Here is a 20,313-nt window from a genome sequence, read left to right on the forward strand (position 1 = left end):
TAATATCTTATTGTTTGCATTAGAAACGGCAGTTTAAAACCAAGATACATAAATACATCATGTTCTGTGCTTGTCCAACGAAGTTCACAATTTGAGTAATGAGATATTACATTTGTACTGAAGAATCAGGACAACTTTTAAATGAATGCTTCCTACCATGTAGAATTACACACATATAAAATGAGATTATCAGTGACAAAGGTGAAAACTGGCATGCTTTACCTCAGAAGCATAAAACTACATGAAATGGTGTTTTGGCTTTGTTTTTACCTTTAGAATATTATATTACATCTATAACTTTTGACCTTATGCTTTCTGTACGTTTGAAGTTTGCTACAAATATTCAGAAGCTAAAATTTATACATACATTATATATAGTGGGTCTTCGAATTTAATCATCATTAATTTAGCAATATTTAGTTGCAAGATCATTCTGTTTATATACACCTGACATCCACATCAAGAGGACTTAATGAATTGATAGTATATTACTTTAAACCCTGTAGCATATTACTTCAAATACTTTCCATATTTTAAATTTTTTTTCGTTTTTATGTTTGGTTAGCTTTCTACTATCCCTTTTCTTACTTTCCACACAAGAGAGGAATGTATTTAAACTCTAATATGAGCTAGAAACTCAGGTACAGTTTTTGCAAGGTGCACTATAGAGAATAACATAAAATACCACCATTTTTCATGCACTAAATAGTACAAATAAGATTAGAACTGTTTCTTTCCAAATGCAAAATCCTGTGCTTGCACTGTGCTGATTCAGAAAAAAAAAAAAAAAAAGACCAATTTGAATAGAACAATTTATAATTTTCTGATTTGAAAGAAGGTAAAAAATATAGCATGTTGGGAAAATACAGGCACCAGGATATCCTGTATAAAACCATAGTATAGTTACTATAGATTTAGCAAACATATCATCTATATGAGTTACCTGGACAGAAAGTAACCATATGATGTGAAATAAAACATCTAAAAAGCAATCACACTATAGATTGGAATCACATTGCTTTCAAATTCATCCTGAACACCATTGTCTATATTTTTCCCTATCTGAAGGCAAGCAACAATTTTTGTTGTTCTTTTCAATCTCAGATATTTATCAAAGGGTTTTTCCAATGACAATTCCATTGCAAGCGTGAACTCAGGCGAGTTTTTCACCAACATTAGCATAACATCCAAACGACTAGTTAGACCTTTATGAGCTTGTGCCAGCTGTACTGTACCTTTAGGCCATATATCACCGCTAACTCAAGAGTTCTATTCACCAACATTGTATCAGTTTCTGCACGTAAGATAAAGTCTTAGTATGCTCTGGTCCATCCAGGCCTTGCTGTATGCTTTAATGCTCTGCTTCACATTTGAAATTTACTCTAGATTCCCCATCCCCAACACTGGAATTGTACATTATAGGACAAAAGCATGAAGGTTACTCAAAGATCCTGTCAAAAGACAATATGGAGGTGTCCTGCCTGAAGATACTATTACGCTTGTTTCAAGAAACAGGCATTTGCTAAACCAAATACAAGCAATGTGAGAGATCATTCAACAGTGAACTCACTGTTAATGGGAACTTTCTGTCCTGGTCAATCCAGACACCTTCAGCACCTCTTTAATAATTTTGCTTTCATATTTTTGGAACACCATTTCCTTACAAGTGTGCCTACTTTATCAAAATATTACATATAATGCAGCCTTTCTATTTTCAGGCTGTATCTATAAATACCTATTTCATTTATGTTTCCAGTCAATTCATACAATATTCATATTAGGAGTGCTTTAGAGCTCAAACTGATTCAGAATTCTACAAAGTATAAACCGACCTGTAAAACTAAGTCTCAGGAGCTGTGTCAGCTGCCTTAAAAAGGAAAACAACAAAGAGACCGAGACTGCAAGCCACCCGTCGCAGAGCAATGCTTCTCTTTCCAAGTGTCTGACTACTTCTATTAAACTTGAAGCTCAACTTGCATTTTGTAGAAATGTTCACATATGGTTAAGTAAGATCAAACTCATAATCACTTCAAGTGCAGCCAGCCAAAGAATAATACTTTTATTCAGTGACAAGTCTTCCTCACCATTAATGAGCATTTATATTACCAATTAAAAAGCTGTTGTTCCACTTACTGTGTCACGTCGGATGCAGCTGACAGTGGCAACTCTTCTGATATAAGGTCAATGTCATCAGTGAAGCTGTTGGCCCGTGACATTTCTTGGGTATTCCCTTCTAAACGTCTTTTCACTGCACAAATAATTCAAAGAAATCATAATACATTAGAAAGACAACATATACAAGCTCTTTCCCTTGCTTAAGATATTGTGCAGTAGATTAAAGAAATGGTTCTAATATGAGACATGGCTTTCTTTTTTGTCAGAATCAGTGAAGTTGATGCTTATAACATATGCCATACAAAAATATATATGTGCACATACATACTTCAAATACACAGAAGAAAGGCTTTTCTTCTTGAGGACTGTCTCCCTGTAAGCAGAAATTCACCATATCCACAATTTCAATGTGGGCATGACAATAGACAGAAACAATCTGACTTTCATTTCCTTAGTTAATACTATTTGATATGTATACTTTAATTTCTCTAAAACCCTTCTTTAATATTTTATTGCTATTATCATATAAACAACACTTTTTTTTTCAAGTATTTTTTGGTCACTATATTCACCAGCATTCAAACATTCTCCCACAGACCAGGGAAGAGCCTCAGGTGTTTGAATGCAGTCAGCTCAGCAGGGTAACCATGATGGATACAAAGCTGTACTGTAGCTCAGCTTATGTTCCAAGCATAAGAAAGCTACAAATTTCATTACAGATTGGGAAGACATATGAAAGCCAATGAATGAAGGAGTTCACTCACAGACTGCAAAAAACAGAGAAGTGCAGCTAGCCCTGCAACTGATGAAAACAGATTGATTATGCTTTAAAAAGCTCGAGCCCCAATACTCATTTCCATCAAGTATAGGGCTGACTTCTGCTATAAACGTGAAGTATACATGTACCTGCCTTTCTGAGTTCAGTTGCATCAATATTGATAAGCAATTTCTGTTTTAACGTCTTTTCAATATCTTTTCCTGTATTTGTTTTGTTCAAAAGCTATGACATGCATCTAGCTTACATTGCTGTGATCTGAAATAGCAATTTTCTTCATGACTACCAGTGATCCTAACAGTTGCTAAGAAAGCTCCCCATCTATTTTAGTTCTGATCATTCTTGAAAGCACATAGCATTATGAGCTGGCAGAGTCTAACTTGGAAAATGGATAGGATGATGCATATAAATTCAAGGGAGAAAAAAAGGTAAATGTTTACGGGGGGAAAGGAATCACTAAAATTAAGTGTCAAACAAAACAAGTAAAAGACTAAGTAGTGTCACTTGCATATGCTGTGATGGGTAAGAAGAAAAAAAACAACGCACATGACAAAGAGAAAGCTTGCCTGCTAGAAAACTAAGTTGTTGAAGTCTTAAGCTAATTCTACAGCACCACTTTAGCTGGATTACATTCAAGCTAAATACAACATCAGAGCTTACTATTGGAAGAGCCATAGCATAAATGGCAAGGAGTGAGAATGAAGTCTATGGAATATAATTATAAAATGGCATAACTGAACATAGCTAAAGGCAGAGTTAAGTCACTGTGCCCATGTAAGGCAAAATCAAATTAAAAGGAAAACATTGGATTGCTAGCAATTCCTACTACACAATGGACTGCTGAAATGATAAGGGAAGGACCTAATTAATTCATGGGGGTTTGCTTCCTTTATAGCACAAGATAGATAACAGAATTACTGCAATGCATTTGTCATGACAACAAGTAGGATTATATTTTATTTCTGTCATTTTAAAGGTCTGGACCATATCGCCTTATCAAACTTATCTCTGTCTCATCACACTGCTGTTTGCAATCTGCACCCATGGGTTCTTAAAAAAAAAACCCTAATACATTTGCTTGCTAATTTCTTTTCTGAGAAGTGTTCACTACTACAATGGCTCTTCACTCTGTTCTAACGTGCTAGTTATGAGAAAAGAGAGACAAGAGTAGCATGCCAGTTGTGAAACCTTCACTTTCTCATTATTCTCATTTGTGGGTGCTGTGCTGAGTGCTGCAGAGCAGCTCTGCTGTTACTCCAGGGTGAGCCTAGAACCCCTGCTTCTCTGACCATGGACCTTCTGCAAAGACATGTAGAATATAATCCTGGGTTTAATGGCCTCAACTGGTGCTTGATTACCTACATAAGTATGGCAAGCTTCTGTTCCCTCTTCATGTAGGGTAAAAGCATGCGAGTTTTCTGTTTGGTGAAGACCTTGCTATGATTATCTGTCTCATCCCACAAGTAGTACACATACATTTCATTCCCACAAGCATTTTGAAAAAGACAATGATGTGATTAGGTACTTTATACAAGCAGGAGTTCTGTAACATATACTCCATAGTTCATTTTATTAGTTGAATTGAAGATGTGCACTTCGCTCCATAAAACTAAGTATTTGGGTCATGTCTCAAAGATTGCCTCCCTGCTTCCTCTCTCCCCTCCCACGCTTCCCACATGGTCAGATCTGTGGACAGAACAATTTTTGCCAGTTTGGTTACAGGCTAGATTTATCTCAAAAACCTGCCTCTAACGTATACGAATACTATGAGAAAGAAGAGCTTCTCCTAGAAGTGCTGCTCTTAAGCACCAACTTAAAGCAGAAATCACAGCTCTGAGGCTCATAATATTTGGGTGGTGATATAAGATTCCCTACTACTCGCAGAGCCACTTGACTCAATTTAGAGTCAGTTCAGGTTTGTGTTTTGTGAAGTATTAAGGCACCACAAGAGAATACCTGTTTTATCATTGTAACCCTAATAATAAAGGCTATTTAATACTAAATCCCTTTATGCTTTTATCACCCAATAAGTCTGTATGTTCCTACTTTAAAACATTAACCCATTAATAATGTTTTCTGGTCCACACATCCAAACATTAATGTCAATTGTAAACGCAAGTAACATATCCTCTTCTAAATATTTTCTGTCCTTAAGGTGACTTAAGTCGTAAACAGTTATCTTCTTATTTGAAACACTCTTTCTGGAACAACTCAGTTTCTGAAGTTAACTGTCACTTTCCCTGAGTGAACTTCCAAAACTCATTCAGACAGCAATATTCACTCATAAATCAAAATTCCCAAAATTACACAAAAAGGAACAAAAATATTTTTTGAATGTCAAGAAGCCATAAGCTTCTGAGCAATGAAGTAATTCATAATAATCATCCACGATAATACTTTCATTCTGAGGAAATGTGGAGCATTAAAATACATTCAACACATGGCAGTGATGCTTTCCAGAAATAAAACTCAAAGTTGTAAGGTCCAGCTACTACATATGGTAAGTTTGTAACAGCCGCAGTTCAAGCCAGAACAACTATATCTTCCCTCTCTATATTTATTTTAATAAGCTTTCCTTTTCCAAACTGACTTTATGGGAATGAATGCCTAATTTTTGTTGTTGCAGAGTATCAAGGAGCGGAGGCAAAGAAATATGAAGGGGAAAGAGAAGAGAAACCATCCTTCCTTTCCATGTGCTACTACTGAACAACATGAAGAAGCTGTACCTATTTGGTTATAAAATATATAATATTTTCTGGGCATGAACATTTGGAAGCAGCAAGTTGAAAATACAGAATAGTATCTATCACAGTACAACAAACACCAGTGAATGCCATAAACCTAGGAATCAATGAAACAGATCAACTCATTAAATGAAACAGCAAAAGGAAAGTTAAGTTTCATACACCTCTATTTTTTCCTTCGGTGTCAGTTTCTAAAATGGTGAGAACATATAATAAACACATCCAAATGTAACACAGATATTTTTGCAATGCTGCTTAGCTTTCTCTAACCTTAGATTCCTTATCTGTATTACACTAACTTCTGTCTTTGTAGTATGGGAAAAATGTGAACTCCCAATTTACAACTGCAGTAGAAAATATGATTGCACATGGTTCCCATTACCATGGTCATCCTCAAATAGGCAATGCCTACCAATACCAGGACAAAACAACCAGGAAGATTTTGAACTATTCTTTTCTGAGATAAAGGTGAAAAAAAGAAAAAGCAGGTCTCTTCTATTGCAAATAATTCTAACTTACTGTTTTTATTAGGAGTTTTTTTTTTTCATATTCACAAAGAAAAACCCTCAAACACAAATTTAAAGATAATTCATACCATTCCCACACAGTCTACTTTACAAAAGTCTGCAGAAAATTGCAGTGGCTGCTTATGTTATATAGAAGGGTACCTGCAGTTGCTACTCCTAGGAATACAAACACCAAAGAACTTGAATGAAGGGAGATATTTGTCAAGTTAAACTGGGGAAACACAGGCAACTGGATAGAAACAGACAGCAAATTTGAGACAGTTTAAGATAAAACAGTTCCTGTCACATGAATATTTATTCCTCAAATTGTTAAGTAATAGATTGTGTGAAGACAATGCCAAGCACCTGGTGACAGGGGAGAGCTCACAGAGCATATCGATAAAGATGACCAGGAAAGCTGTAGAGCTGCATTTAAATGCGCAGGCCAGAGAAGGGCCAGATGGGACACAAAGGGTAAGCTAAACCAGTCTTCAACCAAAGCAGTAAAAAGATTAATGTGTAAAGAACACTGATGAGAATAGGGTCTCCTCTACCAGATGAAAGTAAGGGTGGGGGCTTTTCTGTTTGTCTGGGGGTTTTGCTTGTTTGGTTGGTTGTTTTTAAAACATAATATTATAAAAAACAGGCTTAGGAGACCAAAAGTAAATTCCATCTGGTCCTTCAGCACTACTGTCTTTTAATCACTTTCACCCATTTCAATTATGCTTTTTCTTTCTTAGGACGAGGATTTCTTATTAGTGCTAGAAAAGTTATCCTACATGGAATAACTCTTCAATGAAATAATCTGTGAAAGAAAACTAACAAGATAGCATTTTGCGAGATGTGTTTTTATCACTATTATACGCTTAGCAAGAACTTAGTATGAACAGTAAGCTGACAACAGAAACAATAAATCCATAACTGGCTTCTTGATAATATACACAGTTACAATGGAAATATACTTCCAATTTTTCTTTTTTTACTGAACTCATTTGGAATGGGCACATCATCAAAAGTATGCTAGGTGTCATAATAATTTAAGTTACAATAAAACTTTTCTTTGTTAACAAAATCAAACAAAATATTAAAAGAACCAATTTAATCTGTAAATTTAACTATGTGTTTAACAATGGGAAACAAAGCAAGTTTATCAGCTTATTTACAGTGAGACCAATTGACTAGATTTTTTTTTAAAGCTGCCTAAACCCAATTTTCCAGTATGACAGACATTCAGTAAAATTTCCTAAATTCCATATGCACTTGGAAAAAAAAAAATCTGCTCTGCACGCTTCATTGACAGAACATTTAATTGTTTGGTTAAACTATTTCTATAACAATTATCACTTTAAAAGACTGTATGTGCACAATATGCACTATAGGTGACATAGCACTAGGAAAAAAGGAAAACCTCTTAATTTTTGTTCATTGCCACTCTGACACATCTAAGCCAAAAACCTATGCTTTCTTTACAGTCAATGGAGAAAGGGAAAAGGAGGCATCTTTGAAGAACGACTGTCAGTCCAACCTCAGACAACGGCATTATACCTATAATGCACATATCTTGATTCCATGTGCAAGGTAGTGGGATCAATCCAGCCTAAAAGTTGACACTATCAGTTGACTGCTTACGGACTTTCAGATCAGAAGTTTTTAAAACACACTCTCTCATAACACCAGGCTACACTACTCAATGTAACAAATGTCTATGAAGTAAACATATGATTTGTTTAACTCTATACGTAAGGCTGCACCTTGACAGAAAACCCACGGGATGACTATGCTTCCTTTATCCACAGGGAGGAAGTACCTGTGAGATCACAGCATTACTTCTTATCTTCTTTCTTGTGGCAGAAACTCATATCACCTCACTGCCCGAAATGCAGTATTTTTAAAGCTGTATAGAGAGGCAAACTGGTTTGAGGCCTAGATTGAGACATTTCCAAATCCTTACTTTCCTCAGAAAAAAAGGAAAATTAATGGCTTATGAAAGCCAAGGTGCCTATAAGTGTCTGACACCTGACCACTAGCCTCCCTTTAAAAACCTCTTCAACTTTGCTATTATTATTCATCCCAGCAGCCAAGTGGTATTCAAGCTCATCTGAGCAGTCATGTTGGAAGAATACATCAAAACATATCACTAGCATAGACTGAAAAACGTCTTTATTAAAGCTATATTATGTGAGCTTTTCTTCATTGCTATTGTGGAACTGAAGTGTCAGGAGTGTACTCAGTACTAATCTAAATAAGAAAGAGCTATTTTTATTTTACTTTTCTGTAAAAATGTTAAAAATCTGAGCATCTGAAGCTGGGATTTTAAATCCTTACTAAGTGCTCAAATGTAAGCCATCTGCAAATGCCAAATACTCAGATTGTCCCATACACAACTCTAAGAGCTACAAGTGCCCAGTATAGTTAAAAAAGCCAAGCCACTTTATGTACTTAATTTTAGGCATCTAAATTTATTGTCATTAGAGACATGGCTGATACTGCAATTCTTGTATGTTCTCCCCAAATTTGATTTTGCTCCCAGAAGACCTGCAGAATCAGACCACAATGAATTAAACAGTAGTTTGGTAGCAGAACAGAAATAAAAGAGCATCTGAAAAAGCGAATTGAGGAATAAGAATAAATTCGTATTTGCTGCAAACATATTGCGAAGTATATGCAAAAAGTGCCACGCACTATTGCTGCTGTACTTAGTTACTTGTTTGGCTGCAAGTGTTTTAGATAAACGTCAACATCTGGTTTCCTGTGTATCTGATTTGAAACAATCAGCACTCAAAATGCACTAATGCTGACTTTATTTGTTGTACATTCTTTTGTTTAGATAAGCCTGCAGGCCAAATGACATACTGACTTACACCCCATGGAACTCATTTCATGTCTAATGGGACAGCACAGAGATGTAAATGAATACCAACACATAATTCAAAATCACAAAGGCATGTAGTACTGGAAAACATGCAGAGAAAAAACAACAAAACATACTTTTGAATGCGTATGAAGATGCTTTACCTACCCAACTGCCTGAACGTACTTGTAAGACTTAGCAAACAAGAAGGATGCAACATATTCACAAAAAAAAAACCCCACCAAAAATTTTCTACAGCATCATAAATATAAGTCTACTTAAGAAAAAGTAAATTCAGCACAAAATCAACTTCTTTTCTTTAAATGAAACATACTGGCTTAGAATATTTAGCTGAATATTTTGTGTGAAATAACTTGCAGAGTAAGTAAACGTCCACACCACTGAACCTGTGTAATGTTTGGTGTTAACTGACAAGCAGGTTTGTCGATAGATTCAGAAAAGTGGACAGGGACCAATTGCACAAAGAGTTGTAAGTACCTCCTCATACACAGGTATGACCTGTCAGAAGAGAATCGGACATTAATGGAGCATAGTAGAGAAGCATGCAGTGTTGGTGCCACTCACTATCTGCTCAGACAGCAAGCTATGATTTCCATTGCGCTCAATTCAGTCCGTTTCAAAAGCATTAAGTTGAGAAAGGATTTTCCTTGCCCAATTTAATCTGAGCAAATTAATTATTTTTTAAATGTCTATTGATTGTGCTGTGATAAAAGCATTAATGATCAACTAAAAACATGAAAACATGGAGCTAAGTGACAAAGAAGAGATACTAACCTAGCTATTTTAACTTCTACATTTCTGATTGTATTACACCCAGGATTGTTTTTCAGTTTTCCTCATGGGAATGACCCACAACAGAAAACTAGAGGAAGCTGTTTTCAGTTCCTTATCAGAATAGTGAGCTAAAATTTGTTCCAAAAAATGGCAGATGTGATTTTTTTTTTTAAACAGTGCTAAATGCAGCTAGCTGTGTGCTGTAGTCATACTGCATGTTGGGCAATAATAGGAATATTTACTACATGGCTAGGTATGTGGTCCAACTGCCTGGATGCTTCACTCTGGCCTCCTGCCTTTCATAGGACAAAGGAAACGGCATTTCAGGAGTACATAAAACTCTGTCAGTCAGATAACTTTTTCCATGCATATACATAACATGCCCTTAGAGCCTCTACTTGTTACCACAAAATTTACCTTTATGGACTTTTGTCCTCCATCTTGCTGAGCCAAACAGACTAGAAGACCCCAAAGACAAGGAAGCCAGAGAAACAGAAGGCCTATAACTGAACCCTAGAGGAGTTTCTCATTCTCAGCCTGATTCATCCATAGAAATCTCCCATCTCTTAAGATACAGGGTCTATACTGGTGTATCGTGGGTAGCTAGCCCTTCCCAGGTTTCTATGTGGATATAGAAGTGAACAGTGACATCTTTGTTTTAACATTTCTTCTCTCTTGGGCTCTGTTCCAGAAAAAAGTAATGCCTTTTTTCGTATGAAAGCTATTTCTCCTAAACACAAAAAAAAAGCAGGCTTCCAAACTCAGTCAAATGTATGTGGTTGACATGGATGGTAATAAGGGATAAGGTCTGGCAAAGAGGTTGGAAAACAGATTTTCGTGGTTGGTTGGGGAAGAGGAGCATTCAGAGAAACCCACAGACTGAACTGCATAGAAGATACAGTTCAGCTATTAAGTTGTGCCACATGGCAGTAGCAAGAGTATTTTGACAGCAGGAAAAATACAGTAAGTGACATCAATAGGAAAAAGAACATTTGTCCAAAGCAAAGCACCTACCTACCTATCTTATCTAAAGACTTCTCAGCCCTTGAGGTTATCCTTCTTCAAGTGAGGACAGCAGGTACCTCATCTCCTCAAACATCTCCTAGCAGAAGTCTGTCTTGGGACATATTTTAACATGTTTATGTTGCCAACTCAACTTCATGATCAACAAGAAATCCCTCTATATCCTTCCTCTCCTGTTTCTCTCTCTTTGCAGGTTTACTAGCTTAATACTACATAGTCTTGCATTAAACATTTCAGTAACTAGGCAAATCTGCAGTCACAGCTTTCTGCAGAGTAGCTGCCATTCTGCCGCAGTAGTTTATGTTTGCCATTAATACTTGGTGGCTGAAACAGCACAGAATAATTTGCTGACATATATTGCCAGCAGTGAGCTACTTCTCCTGTATATGTTAGGCCCAAATGCTGCCACAACTAGTCCAGGAGGAATGTCAATTGGACACCTTTGGGAAAGCATCTAACAAGACAAGTTGTATTCAAATGATGTCACGAAAACATTGTTTCTCAATATTTTACAGTAAAGTATTTTGACACATTTCAACTTTGAAAAGTATCTCTCTTTCTCTTAACTGAAGCCTCATTCTGTTTCTTTTGCTTATCTGAGACAATCCTTGTGCCCACAGATATCTTGAACATGTTTTCAGAGTTGGAGATACCATCTACAGCTTGTGAATATGTTCAGAGATCAGCTCTCCATGACTAAATTCAAGTTACCAATACTAATGCATTTGATTTTTTAAGGCTAGCAATACTTGACTGTTACTTCAGTTACTCTGAAGAACAAAACATAGAGTAAGAACAGTCAAGAAAAATAAGACAAAAATAGCTTTGAAAGTGATCCCTCTCCACTGCTTGGGTTTTTTGGGTTTGTTTTGATTTTGTTTTTTTTTGGTTTTTTTTTTTTTTTTTAAAAAGGACAAGAAGAACTTGACCTTAAAATGAAACAATTAATAGTCAGTGAAATGTAATTTGGCAGCTTGTTAGCTCTGCAGGGAGAGCTCTTAACACATACAAACTCTTAGAATTACACATAGGGAATGTATCATGTAATATAAATATATAGAGTTACTTTCCATTATGGGATTCAGAACTGCCATTATAGTAAAAATGTTTATTTTAAAAAGGAAGTACAGTTTTAGTGTGGCTATTAAAGAAAATAAACCACTCTGAAAACGTTTTTATTTTTCATGACTGTTAATGGTCAAAGCATACAAATTGCAATGACAGTAAAATTAGAAATATCTTCCGAGTTGTTGTCAATGTTTTGACTCACAAGGACTCCAAACTCAATTGTTGTAATTACAGTGAAATATGCCACAATTATTTGCTGATCTAATGCAGTTCTTTGCATCACACACTTGAATCCTTGTAGAACAATTTCCCATTGAAGAGCAGTTAATCGTGAATTCAAGACATACAACATTGTTACCAATCCACTTATTCTGTACTGACTGGAAAAATGCTGTAAATTAAAGTAAATCTTAATACTAGAGGAAATAATTTCCATATTTATCCCAAAACTCAAAGCAAGTTCAGCAAAATAATCTGTAGCTATTGACTGCACTAAATCAAAACTATTCTTACCTAAAGATCCAGGTGTTATTACCTTGTACATTCCAGGTGAAAAGAAATAACTTCTTATAGGAGTGTTCCCTTCCTATTTCCGATACATTTGCTCTGAATGCTTATTTGCTAAATGTTGAATGTGAAGGTTTTTAGGTAGGGCAGTAATTTGAGTAAAAGTCTAAATTACAACTACTAAAAAAGGAATTCAAAATAGCCATTGCTATGTGTACCCAATACTACACAAATTTTGAATGACAGATCTTCAGATCATAGAATTTGAACTGTAACATCTTATAAGCACAAAACCCCCTCAGAAGTTATCTTCCTAGAAATGCTGCAAACTGACTGATCATGTCTTATTTAAAATTTAATTCATGGGGTCTTCAACCATGTACTTCAGAGCTCAATCAGTATGTGCATTCACTATTAACACTACATTCCCACATTCTCATATTGCTTATTCAAAATTTCCATTTAAAATATTCTAAGTATTTCCTAAATTCCTCTTAAATTTATTTTAATTGCAAAGAAGCTGCTTCAGTTGTAGTTGCTGCTACAACTAAAACATGATTTTAATCCAATTTTTTGAGACTCAAATTATTAGCTTTAGAAGACCCAGCATAGTTAGTATTCTACATTCCCGATAGCAACCAAAAATTGCACATGACAGGGGAACAATGGTGTTTATAACCAAGATACGACGCTAAGTTGACACATGCCCTCAATCAGAGGCCAAAGTCCTTCTTTACTGATGACATTGTGGAAACACATTTGAATGTGTCCTGTAGCTTTTGAAGCGTAGGGTGACCTTGATTCTCCCCTGGCAACAGGCTATGATTTTGCTTGAAAAATCACGGTGACAGTGAGAACCACTGACAGATGTGATGAGACATACAGGTCTACCGTATGTCTCACCCTTCCCTCCACCAAAAGACCTGCATGTAAGAGGGTGGAAAAGCTCACTCTTAAGCACACCTTGCGCTTCTCAGTTTGACTGACCCATTCTCCCTATTCTCAACCCATCTCCATGGAGCAAAGAGTGTTCCTCTTTAAGAGATGTGCAACAAACCCCTGAAAAGCAGAGAACTGAGAGATTGCTGCTAGTGCTGAGATCACTGAATACAACCGTCGATAGAGTCTGCCAGTCCCAACGAGAAATCTGGATGAACGCTGAATTTGAGGAGTGATTTGACTGGGATCAGCATCTTCAGAGAAAGTAGATATTATACAATTCACAACAGATATGTATTTTCTTACCTTATCAGTCCCATCACAAGAGTTAGGTTCCATCTGTGCTTCTTTAAGCTATTGATCTTCGCCACATTACTGAGGGCTGAGACACAAATTCATCTTTGCCATGTGTGAAAGTGACATGGCTCAATTACCAGTCTTACTGCAAATAATCTCATGATTTATCAGAGTCAACATTTTTATTTCTATATATATATACAGAGCTACAGCTGTTGAACCTTAACAGAGGCAGTAGGGGAAAAAACAACTTCCATGCTACTGTCTTTCCAACCAAATAGTTTTCTTTTAACTAAAAAAAAAAAAAAAAAAAGAAAAAAGGCAAGTGCAATTTGTTTTCTAAACATCATTAATAGTTTCAGACAGACTGCCAAGAGGACAGAAACTGCAAATGTGATTAGCACAATCTTCTCTGTGCCTGAGAAGAACTGATTACAGTAGTTCTGCTACTTGTTGGTAGGCAAACTACAGACTACCCTTGCAGAATATTCCCTTCAGTTTTCTGTGGCATGAAAGATTCAGATACCACTCAGTGTCTTAACTCAGTTGAAGAATCCAAACAGTGATTCCCAACTTCCATTCTCTGTCTTATAATACATGCTAGGATCATATGATAACTGGAATAAAAGTGTCTGTAGAATAACTCTGTTAGAGCCCTTAGGTAAATTTTTTCAGCTAGTAAAAACCTCTCAGAAAATTGTTAATTTGATTTTTTTTAAGTAAACTAGCAAACACATTTTTAGCTGAAATAAGAAAGAGATCACTCAAGACTGAAATTCTCTTGCGGAAAAAGAAATATTCAGCCCTGGCAAACATTTTCATCAGAAACTCTGTTTTGTAAGACATTTTAGACAGCTAAGGAATACTGTTTCCTTTTGAAAGAATGTCAAACACTTGACAGTTTCATCACTACCTCGAAGGGTTCTCCCCAAACCATTTCACCTTGATTTTCCTCACAATAGATTTCACAAGCTTTTGCTGTTGCCTAAGTGCTAAGAAGGACCTTTGAGGAAAGCACTGTGTTACTATGCCTGTGTCCAGTGGATAGAGCCAAGGGCACGCCTGACTTGAGTCTGTATTGTGAGAATGGCTACTAGCTCATTGCCATAGGGAGGCTGGGTTTTGAAGACAAGTAAAGGCACTTTGTTCCAAAACCATTTCTATTGCATTCAAAGACTAGGTTAGAATAGAATAGGTAATCCTGCCTCTACCTTTGCCTTGGGCAAATACCAGATATACAGGCTACATCGAAAATATTTAAGACTTTAAGTGTTCATTCAGCAATAGTTTGAAATGATAACCATTTTGCTTCATCCATGAAATGTGGACAAACCCATGCCTTACAAGTTGGCTTTCAAGCTATAAATGCTTTAGCGTTCTCTTATCCAGGTTTGGATACGGTCCTTTTTCCATCCGAGAACAGATTTAAATTACGTTGAAGTCACAAGTGAAGGGAAGATCTTGCTGCTTGGTTCAAAGTACTGACCATTTCTGGCTTTGCAAAGGTTATTATAATGATGATGTTTGCTAGCATGGCACAGAAGCACCTCCTTGACAAGGGCCTGCTTCTCTTATGCCCAGATCTAACCATCACTCTCATCTGATGTTACAAGGGATTCACAACTGAAGCCTTAGTTCTCTCCTGTTCCACTCCAAGATCCTCATAGATTAGCAGTCAGCACAACATACTCAGTTACTTGCAGTACAACAGGTTAAATGAAAGCCGGCAGCATGGAGACAATTCAGCAGCATTATCTACCCTGAAGCCGTTGTTCAGTTGCAAAAGCAACTGCTTTCAGAGAACACTGAAATCAAAGAGAGTCTTTCTACAGCAATGCCTTCATTTTTTCATGGCTAAGACCTCGATTCCTTTGGAGACAGTCACATGGAAAAATGTCTTATTTCAGCATTTGAGATAGGACACATCTGCACTACACAAGGGAGGATGTGCAAAACTAAGTCTTATCTCCCTGCAGCCTAGTTTCTTCAGATGGTTGGCAGAGAAGCCAACAACATAAACATTGGAAAAATCTCTCAGACAATTCTATCTCATGTAGAGATGAATTGCATGACCCAGTTGCAGCAGCATCTAAATGAAGGGAGCGAGATAGAAGACTGTCGATGTGTGATTGCATCCTATGAAGTGGGAACACACTAAGGTCCTTTCAATGCTGGTGAGGGGAGATAAAGATGAAAGAGGTAGAAGAGGAGAGCATCAGGGGTCTCCTTAATAAGCCTTATTCTGAATTAAATGTTTTAAAATAGTAAACAGCCAACTTGTTCAAATTAACCTGTTTTTAGAAATTGTTACTGATGCAGATTTTATGGACCCCCAACCTAAACTGCCTTGTTCTCCATTTGTAAAAGAGGTTCAAGAAATATTTTCTCCTCAAACTGTTTCCACTCCAGCTAGTCCATGTCTGAGTTTGGCATATACTAATGCATTTATTTATCTAGCAAAGAACATCTTTACCCTTATAAGGAGACTTAAGCAGTCCATAAATGCAAATTGAGGATCTCTACCAGGCAAAGTAATTCCGCGTAAAAACCATCACTATCTTATCCAAGTAGATCTCTACCAGCTAAAATTGATGTCATTCATGTGACGTATAAATAGGCCTACTGTTTTATGAATGTGATTTTACCTTACTAGAAACAGTGCAACCACAGAACTTCCAGAGATACCATTTCTCCAGCAAGAAAAGGAAAAATCCTATTTAACACTGATATTTTGTTATGCTAAGGCAAATTTGTGTGTACTTTTGCATATACTTTCTGCTCATCAGGCTGCCTAAGTTCATCCCTGTAAACCTTAAGCTGCTGGGCCCCCGTGTACACCAAAATCTGGTGCACGCTCTCTCTCTCTCTTTTACAAAGTTACAGAAACAGCAGCCAATCTGAGCCCTTCAAATAAACAGCAAGAGAAACTTGTAGACTTCTGTCTAGGGCTGCCGGCACACACTTGCTTCATGATGGCTCACTCAGCACAAACTAATCTAGGATAGATTCAGGTCAACCTGACCTGAAATGGATCTTAATTGAGTTAGTACAACCAGGTCTAGGGTATCCCATTGCCATGGTCTGATTCACCCCATTAAAAACAGAATGAAAAAGCCACTAGCAACAAATACTGGCATTATGCTGCTTAAGATTTTTTTTGAAAACTGGAATCAAGTTCTGAGAACTCAGCATAATATAATACTTAAAGGAACACAAATGGATCCAAAGGGTCAGAACACGGTCGCAGTTTACGTACCCATGAGGCAGATTCAGGACCAGGTTGTGTGCAAGCCAGAATTCCTGGAATTAGTTATCAGAATTGTATTATAGATGCTGTTCCCATAATTCGCCTTATTCAAAGATGAAAAAATATTCTTCTCCTTTTACAGAAGAGTTTTTAAGTCCATGCCAACTACACACAATTCTCTTGTTGGTGAGACCACATGCTAGAGACCAAAGCAGGAACGAAAAAGGAGAAACCCAGGAGGTTTTTTCCTTGATGGTGGATTGCCACTACTGGAAGATGCTTAATACAAACATAATACATAATTTAAAAAGTCATCAGTGTTGCTTTATATTTCCAAGCTGGGTACTTTTCTGCTGCATTGATAGCACTGATCACATCTGTATTTTCTCAGAATACAAGACAGGAGGGTGCCATATAGGAGTCTTACCAACATTAGCATGGAAGGAAAAGCAAAAGAACTCCCTAATAGAGGGAGCAAAGCATAGAGGAAGGGACGTCCAAAGTAATTAATCACCCTTCCCCCCCACACCTCTGTGGTTCTTATTCCAGAGGAATTCCCATAGAAATTATTGCCAAGTCAGCTGGGATATTCACTGCGAATTTCTCTGCAGGAGAACACTAAGAAGGAAGAGCTTTTCCCAGAGATACATTTACTCATTTATGGTTTCTGAAGAGGTTCATTTAAACATAAGTGTTCCCCTGCAAATGAACAGGATTTATATTGAAAAAGAGTATATATTCCAGTTTTGCCAACTTCCCTTGTAAATAGGAATGTATTGTCCACACAAAACATCGCTTAAATGCATCAGTTATTTTTCCATATATCTGCCACTGAGTGGTTTTTTAACAATGGTTAGCATGTAATCCAGTATTACTACCCAATTCAGTGATTCCTTTTGTTTTATTTAACAGAAAAATCAGCTGAAAAGCAGATATCAACAGCTCACTACAAAAGTCCAACACCCTAAATCTGCAAGAAAGACTAAGAATTTTAAGCAAAACCACTCATAGATCATAAGCAGAAGCTTTTTACATCCTCAAAGTTTGCTCATAATTCAACATCACATTCTACCAAAAAAGTAACAAGGTCAAATTGTTTCACCAGTTGTAGGCAAGCAATGCTAAAGAGTACAGAATTTGGCCCAATTTTAATCAATACAAATAAGCAGTCTTACTCGCTTAGAAATTTATTAACTCTGATCAATAGATTTCATACAACAGCTGCACAAAATCAATGAACAATGCAACCTATACAGAACATTGCAAATGTTTGCTCATTAGGAAATTACTGTTGCTTCCTCTTTTCTTTCCAAAAGATAACAATATTGCAAAAGATTGTTTAGCCAAGTATTCTAATGCTAAAGGTGCACCAGTTGTATGTACACAGCAGATGACTGGACACTCCAAATTGAAGGAGAATCAGTTCCAGATGTTTTCCACTGATTAAATTCAGCCCAAGCAAGGTTAAGTAAATGACAAGCAGCTGCTTTTCTTTTTTGCAATACTAATGAAAAATACTCTTAGAGTTCTGACTACCTCTCACTGGCAGACACATGGTGCAGCACCTATTTTCCTAGATTTTCATGATTAAGCTGTGGACTTAATCACAGCTGTGGACAGTCTTCAGAGCAACTAATTCTTTTCACCTTTAGTCTTTCAGCTCTTATGCAGATCAGAATTAACAGGAAGAAGCTCAACAGTAAAAAAAAAAAAAAAAAATCTCTCTTTGGAATGCCTCAGTTATGTACATCCCTAAGAAACAGCCAGTCTCACTGCATATGCTACTTCCTACCAGAGTAAGTAGAAATAAAACAGGAAAATGTTAAAGTGTCACTAGACCAGATCATGGCTCAGTACACTACTGGCATCACCCTAATGACCCATCACTCCATTTCAAACAGGACAGCAAAGTGGATTGGTTTTAGGTTCTCAGACATAACACTCATGAGAACAGCAGAAAGAAAATCTTAGTCAGCAAAAGATGCAGCAGTTATAAATTCAAAATTATTCAAGTGTGAAGATTCACAATGTAATAGCAAACAAGACCACTTTAAATATGGGGATTGCCTAGCTATGTCTAGCTAGCCCTCTGAAGAGTTCTTGAGCATTTACTTGCAAAAAAATAAAGATCATTGACTGGAATGTGTCAGTTTTTACCATGTACAGAGGTTGAAACAAAGCTTTATTTCTTAGACTTCTCTCCTTCTATTTATACTCAGACATACAGAGGTTTTTTTAACACCTGATAGGATTAAACTGACAGAAAGATGTAAAAGTCGCTTGTGTATGTATCTTTAGGGGAGCTGGCAGGCCAGATTTTCCATCACAGCCCTTATTCCAGGTGGTGCGTGGAAGCATTTCTAAAGCACAGAAGTAAAAGCAAAGATTCCCATGGATTTGTGGTAGGGAAAATCTGGAAAGAACACCATGCATCCCTGTATATCAAAATTATTTTCCAAGCATCATCTATGAGACTGCAAAGAGACATATCAAGCAAACCAGAATTGTTTAGAAAGTGGCTAACACGTGGGTATCTAAACAGGGAGCAAAATCAAAAAAAGAGAACACAATTTTTTCTTCTCCATTTTTTAAGTAATGGCATACATGTATATATACACACCTCCCCCCACCCCCAAAGAACCAGAGCTTATTTTACTTCTAGTTCTGGAATCTTTTCAGCTTTCCCAGCTGACATACAAGGTAAAAATATGTAAAATACATGCTTTTCAAACCATATTAACTCACATATTCAAGATGAAAAGTATATTTAAAGGAGTAGTAAAAGTATATTTACTGCCATTTGAGTAGAACCAGTTTAAAAAGCCATACTTTTTTTTAAACATGGTGTCCTGATCTCCCACAATAATATTTTGTCATTCCCATTAGAAAGAACAAGTTTTGGTGGCTAAAAAGTAGCTTCACATTCTGGATTAAATCACCTCTTATTTTCCCCACAGAGCATTCACTACATTTTCTGCAAAACTCAGCTTCTCTTCTTGCAAAAGCTGACAGTCCTGATTACCACTTCTCCTTGTTTATGCTAACAATAAATAAATGCGTAGGCCTATGTTTAATTCTGCATTGACTAATAGCATTCTTCACTTCTGTAATGCTGTGTCAGTCTAAAAACACTTCATAAACAATTAAGACTCACAATATCTCTGTGACAGAGACAAGACTTATATTCATTTAACAGATGACGCAACTGAAGCACAGTGAGTTAATTGTCTGCCCAAGGTCACATAGCAAATCAGTAACAGAGCTAGGAACAGAATCCAGGAACACTGACTCATGCAGCGCTCCCTCCTCAACAGGAGACGAGCCTTTTACATACAGCCTCAACACCAAAAGGGGGTTTCCATTGCAGTCTAACAGCCCACTACTACACGCTGGAGCTTTGTCATTGTCTTCTATTCTCATTTTAACAGTCTCTAGCTGCCTCTGCT

The 20,313-nt window shown here is 36.7% G+C and overlaps 1 protein-coding gene across 1 annotated transcript in view; it reads right to left on the reverse strand.

The window, feature by feature from the left end:
• LOC142087860 (potassium voltage-gated channel subfamily KQT member 1-like) overlaps nucleotides 1-20,313 on the reverse strand; it is a 511,647-nt gene that overhangs the window by 404,617 nt on the left and 86,717 nt on the right. The window contains exon 12 of the mRNA XM_075162580.1: nucleotides 2,134-2,248. Coding sequence (XP_075018681.1) covers nucleotides 2,134-2,248 — 115 coding nt within the window. The remainder of the gene's footprint in view (nucleotides 1-2,133; nucleotides 2,249-20,313) is intronic.

Source organism: Calonectris borealis, chromosome 1 (genome assembly GCF_964195595.1).
Source record: "Calonectris borealis chromosome 1, bCalBor7.hap1.2, whole genome shotgun sequence".
Taxonomy (NCBI): Eukaryota; Metazoa; Chordata; class Aves; order Procellariiformes; family Procellariidae; genus Calonectris; species Calonectris borealis.